General features: G+C 40.0%; 1 protein-coding gene across 1 annotated transcript in view; it reads right to left on the bottom strand.

Annotated features, from left to right (window-relative positions):
* The window catches only part of kcnq1.1 (potassium voltage-gated channel, KQT-like subfamily, member 1.1), a 32,569-nt gene extending 26,100 nt beyond the window's left edge, over positions 1-6,469 (bottom strand). The window contains exon 1 of the mRNA XM_035652005.1: positions 6,065-6,469. Within this exon, the coding sequence (XP_035507898.1) occupies positions 6,065-6,423 (359 nt within the window). The 5' untranslated portion in view covers positions 6,424-6,469. The remainder of the gene's footprint in view (positions 1-6,064) is intronic.
* Positions 6,470-6,737: the final 268 nt, after the last annotated feature.

The raw sequence follows: 6,737 nt of genomic DNA on the forward strand, positions 1-6,737 counted from the left end.
GGAAAATTAGACTTTTTTTCTAGTCATGGAAACACCTGAAAATGAAAATAATCTGCTGTCCTGTATTTTAGTCTAGAACGGCCATTGACTATATTTTCCAGAGGTGCAAGAGGAGAAGCCCAGTGGAAATGTTGTAGAGGATCAAATCTACATGAATACAGTTTATTAATGATCACGTTTACATTTGTTGTTGTTGCTGTTAAATACATGCACAGCAATGTTTAATTGTACATGCACTAACCCTTTCTATTTTTTCTTTTATTAGGTAAGAAGAGGAACTTCCTGTAAAACAAAAATAAATTGTACTTGATTTGAACTGTTACTTATGGGTTGCCACCAAGTTAATGATGGAATGGAATGAACCTGAGACACTGCATCGTTAAAAAATAGGGAATAAAACTAGAGTTAAATATGACACTAGACTGGTGAATTATTTGACAATTTGTAAGCAATGCTGTCCTATATGTCCTGAAAATTATATCTTAAAAGAGTGGAAACCCTGTACATCCTAATCTAATTGGATAGTTATGTCATACCAGCTCTGGCTTACTTAAAAACATAATTTTCCTCAAATCAAAACTTTACATAACTTGTCATCAGTCAAGTCATGAAAACACAAATCTCCTCAAACCACTTTTCAGCCTTCCACTTCATATTTATGTCAACATTTCAGACTTTGATTTCGGTGTTTGGTTTGAGTCTGAGATTCTGAACAACTTTAAAAAAAAAGTCTGAAGACAGCATACGATTACTTTATATTTTTGTCATGAAAAGCATCTGACTGAATTTGAGCAAACATTCAAGGACAGCCCTCTGGAGGAAATTCTGTGAACCTTTTGAACTCCACCATATGAATGCAAAGCGCATGATAAACTTGTCAAATAATGAGCACACAGGTTCGCACACACACACAAACACACACACACACACACACACACAGTATCAACAAACGTTAAACTGCTCCTTAACATTCTCCTTATTCCCCCTCAAGGTCACAAGTGTTTTAACTGCAGCAACAATAAGACGCCTGTAACTCCTCTCCTTAAGAGAAAGATATTTTATAGCTGCTGTGACCCTACACCAAAAACACTCTGTTATGTGGAGTCTTTTTTACTCTTCAGCAGTAATTACAAATTTAAAGACCAAGAGGATTTCAGGAATCTTTTTCTCACCATGTTTTTGTTACTTAGAAAAAAAGAGTGGCTTATATTTACAACAAAGGCTTCTATATAGCACTTTGTAACCCCAAGTACATTATAGTGGTCATTTTTCACAGCTGTTCAAAAGTAAGAGGGAGAGATCCTGTTCAATTTGATGGTAGCGAAAGAAATGGAAAAGCAGGGCTGACTGCAATATAGGTGATGAGCCATTCTCAAACTCCTAACCTTGTACTTACTTGTTTCAGCCAGTCAAACCAGGAACAGCCTCAGTTCCTGTTTTTATTTTTGCAGTATTGCCTCGTTATTGGAGTTAAAGTTCGGCCTATATTTCACCCACTTGTCTGTTAGCAGGATATCTGTTTATGTGCACTGGGCATTGTGGCAAGGGCAAGCTCATTAACTTTTCATTTCCGTTGGCAAAAGATGTCATGGTGAAGGGCAGACCTTCTGAATGGATTCACTTGGCACCATCACAGTTTATTTGCCAATCATCTGACAGAACAAACAATCATGATTGGCCCAATCAAAAATCATGGAGGCACTGGAAAGCATGTTTCCTGTTTAGATTTAACTGTGTTGATAGTAATTATTTCCGGACTTGGTGTAGTTAATAAAGAAAAAAATCTAGTCTATCTAAAATCTAATTAGATGGAAATCCCAAATGGTGTGGGCAAGAAATGTTTGGATTATTATATTTATCATATAAATTATATTGTTGGTACATTTTTGATTTAGGATTATTAGGAAATTAGTAAAAGGAAAAATAGCATGACATGCAACAACTACATAAACAGTGTAACTTAAATCTGAACAATATGTCCCATTGAGAGACACTGGGCACGGAAGAAACTAAATATTAACTTAAACTTGAAATATTTGCTCAACTGTCATCTAGTTGATATTGTTTTGAACTTTTGCTCAGAAAACAACCCTAAAGAATCACTGTCTTGTTCCTATATGAGCACACTTGATGGAAACTATGTGTAGAGGGAGTTATGGTTTCCAGTCAGTGTTTGCACCATGGAGGCCCTTATCACCACATGCTACAGCCTGAGTTTATTGAAGACTGGCCAGGAATCCAAATACCCCCTTCAAACTAACACATACACACACACACACACACATGGACTTGGACGTGCACGCCACACGTCAACACAGATAAAAGACAGAGAGAGAAAGAATTGCTCAGGGAAGATGGACTGGTGTGCAACACAGCTAACAGCCGTTCCTGACTGAAAGAACAGAACGAGCAGACAATACAGCTCAGCAAAATGACACTGTAGTTTGGTTTCTGCCTCTTCAAAGTGACATCTACAGTCTGCTACCTGTGTGTAAATGGGAGCAAATTAGTCTATTAAGAAGAGCAGGGTACATTGAGCGAAAACATAAAATGCTCAAAAGTTAGGACTGAGTGTAATTTTTAAAATCTTGTGTTCAAATGTGACAGAGGAAGTTAAAAAGAGGATCAAAAGAAGTACAAACGAGCAACAGACTTTCCCAACCAAACGCTCCGGTATGCTAATGGTTGTAATTTGTCAGTGAAGCTCAGTTTAAATGATCTCAGAGCATTTGAAATGCCTGCAAACATACACACTCAGTATGCTGAGCATAGACTTCTGCTTCACTTCTAATCCATCTGAGACGATCTGAGTCGTCAGTCCCTCTCTACTAACTGCACCATCATATTTCATTTCCTACCTCCAGTGGGCTTGGTTTAGCAACAGACAAAATAATACATTGGCTCGGCTACATAGCACCACTGAACTCAAAACAAAAGCTCAAAGCATTGCTCCTATCTATTATTGATGGACAGATTCACTTGCAGTGTGTTGTGCAGTGTGAGTGTAGAGACAAAGCAGGGGACAGGATAAGAGTTAGCAGTGACGCTGCTGAGAATGTCACTGGCTGTTACCATCAAATATCCTGTTTGAAACAACAATAATACTTATTTTTATCACTATTGTGAAGTGCTTTAGAGTGATACAAGACAAAAGGTAAATCAACCAAAAGCAATGCAACACAAAACAGGTTTAGATGAATAAGAACAGATAATATATTACATGTTAATTAGTATTAAAGTGAGGTTTTAAGGCCCAATTACCCTTTTGACTGTAATTTGGACAGCCAATAGAGGCTTTTGTCTGAGCCTCAGCCAAAACCTTGGCTAGTATGGGGTTAACAGCTCAGACATATAAGGTTGTCACCAATGAGTGACCTTGTCGATGTGCTCCATTAAGAATCTGAACTCCAGTGTTTTGTGGAGAGAGGAACAGATAAAAGAGTGGACTCGAAAATATAGGACAGGATACAAACTGCTCAAGTCAAAAATGTTACTCAAAACGAAAAGACTAACAATGCACAAACTCTTCGTTTGTTTGTTAAATCATTAAATGGGTCTGAATTGACTTTATCTCGTTTAATACTATTTGACAGAATATCTAGTTAAGTTTAATGGATGTCTCAAACACTTTTTGATTTGAGCTTTCCCTTAACTCTCCTGGTAGACTCATCTATAACCAGCATGTGGGATGGATCCACGCTGCTCCAGACTAAAATACTGCATTTACGGTTTGAATGTAGCACACTGCAGACAGACGTACAGTGGGAGCATCAGATATACTTTATTTATTGCATAAAGCTAAATATATACCATGCTCCTTTTCAGAGAAGTGATCTACTGCTTTCCTTTAACCCTGTCCCTGTAAGCATACTATATCAATACTATATCACCACACACACACAAACTGACAAACATATGCATGTGCAAACACGCACACACAAGGGTACCTCTGATAAGGCCTTGGGTCACTCTGACGTTCGATTTCTGGGTTAGTGATAAAGCCATGGTTGTTCTTAACTGCTTTTCTCCCGCTCAAACACTTGCAAAACAAGGTACTGAACTGACCCCAAAAACCCTGCTGGGTGGAGAGACATCACAACAACATGCTCTTTCAACAAACACCTGGTTGAATTATAGAAATGAGTGAGTTTTGTCTAAAATACACTATGATACACTATCAAATTGAACCTACGTAATGAAAACTACACATTACATCACCTAAGACCTCTACAAACACTGGCCCTGTCTCCCATTCACGTCAATTCAAGTCCAAGCAAAGGACAAATTTGCAGATTCTCTTCCTTATTCGCTGCAAGCACCTGGCTGGCACCAGTGGACAACTTTGAAAATGTACAATCTTGCGATATTAAACTACAAACTGCAGCGTTGCCCTCATAGACTTTTTTTTTTTTATAGTTTGTGATCACTTACTGTTTGTTGTATTTAATACAAACAAAGAAACCCTCTGACATCATATCCTTTTCAGGGGTGGAAACTGGGACAATGGTTCAACAGTAGGCTAATGTGACCTTTACCTACCTTTAGTGAAACCAGCTATTTCAAACCTGGGGAAACAGGGTGTGAGAGTGACAGACTGAAAAGTCAAGTCAAGGCAAAGGCAACATCAAAACACCTCATCCTTCATCCTCAACATCTCAATGAAAACAACCAAAACCGGTATATACCAATAAAGACATTAAATTTGGTACTGACACTGTGGCTTATGAAAAACATATAGATTTTGTATTTTAAGAAAGACTACGGTGTTTCCTGTAATTTCATGCAGTCTGACCTTTAATCAGCATGTAGTTGTAATACAGGAAGGCAAAGGCACTGCAACTTGTTAGTCTACACCTGATGTACACTCAACATGTTTAAACATATTTTCCTGTATTCATAGCAGCCACTAGCTCCCCTATTATTGTGTATTGTGCGGTTATTCTTGGTAACATTCTAATGTGTTTGAGTTGCACTGTGTTGGCTCATGCTCCCTTTGAGTCACTGAGACTCTAACCTGCTCCGACAGGCTGCGTTCCCCTGCGTCCCCGCCGACACTGTGGGGTCACAGGGTGGCATCGCCAGACAGGGCCACTACCTCCTCCACAGCACACATACACTGCCAAGTTTAGCTGCCTGCTATCAGTGGCAGCAAGTGGGGACAGAGAGCACACATGGGGGTGAGCTGAAAGATCACATCCCACATTCCTAAAGCTCTGCCTGAACACTCCAGTCTGGATCTACTGGACTGTCAAGTTTCCCGGATGTGGGTTACACCAAGAGACAAAAACTGTGAAATGTATCCTTTGCCATTTCATTGGTGTTGTATAGACAAGTAATTATCATGAGTAACAACATTTCATTTGTCAAAAAAGACAGATTGTCAAGCTGCCTGACAAAACTGTCACATCAGCTTTACCCATAAAGTGACATATTCATGATACTGGAGATTTAGCTGATAAAATCCATCCACACTGGATTACTCCAATGTTCATTACTAGTAGCTGTATTCTTTAGATTTTATTTAAAAAAAATACCATATAACCAGATAGTCTCACATACCTGTCATAGTGTCAGGGAGTGTCAAGAAAAAGATTCCCTGTCCAGTGAAATTGGTTTAGTTCTTGTTGATTCAGACTGAATGCAACCCAGGGCCACTTCTGTGTTGCTGCACTCACAGTTCTGAAAGTTCTGGAAAATGAAACGCTCAATGGTGCTGAAGAAAACACTCTCCCAAATGAATGATCTGTATAATATTCTTCTAGTGCTCCTATGGGGACGTATTTTGTTGGAGATTCTCTGTGTCTGTGATGAATTATATGGTATTTTTTAATCTGCTACGGCTAGACTAAAATATCCTTTTAATATTCCTAGAGGGACCTCCAGTTGTGCTGTGATATCTGTGCAGCATCTTTCTAAAATTCACAGGATTAACAGTTCTTTGTAGTGAGGGCTTCCAAGGCTCTACATGCGCAATTAACTCCCTGTTTAATTAGGATCTTAGAGTTGCAATTATACCCTTGAATACCCAATGGATCTGGATGATTATGAAAATAAAAACACTCACACTGTGAAGTGATACACGAAGCATTTCCAGCCAGACGGCCTTTCCAGAAAGTTATACACGCGTCCTTGGATGTAGGCGCGGGTGAGGACCGGACGGACCCCGGTGCTGTACACCGACATACGCACAGACATCCGGGGATGAGATAAGTACGGGTGGATGTGAACAGGGGGGACGTCGGTGGTATGGTTACCGTCCTCAGGCATTTTGTCTCTGTCAGAAAAAGTGTCGTTGCCCACAGGTGTCCGTGCTTCAGGCGCTCTAAAGGTGGTTTCCGACAGCTCCAAATCCGGTGGTCTCTTTCCACGTGCCACCCCAGAAGACCTCCATGTGTTCCCATGATAGGGTGCGGAATTAGACATTTTACCTTCCCGCTAGTCTTCTGTCGCTGGGTTAACTTTATCACAATTATTTTTCGGTCACTGACTCAAAGGGACAAATGTTCGCCCATGTGCGGTTACCTTCTCTTGTGCGCCTAATCGCACCAGGACGCATATAACTGTAACATAAACCGAGTTATTAATGCTCTAGATCACCAGGATACTGCTTCTTTCATTTTACTTTACAGCTCTCTGGGTTGTTGAGGATATGGCGAGTCTCAGCCCTGAATGAATAGCCCCTACCTCTTTCTAAGCACTTATCAGCGTGGAGAGCTGTGGGCGCCAGGCGGTGCGCT

Source organism: Morone saxatilis, unplaced genomic scaffold (genome assembly GCF_004916995.1).
Source record: "Morone saxatilis isolate NCDOM2014 unplaced genomic scaffold, NCSU_SB_2.0 Contig11, whole genome shotgun sequence".
In the NCBI taxonomy this organism is placed as follows: domain Eukaryota; kingdom Metazoa; phylum Chordata; class Actinopteri; family Moronidae; genus Morone; species Morone saxatilis.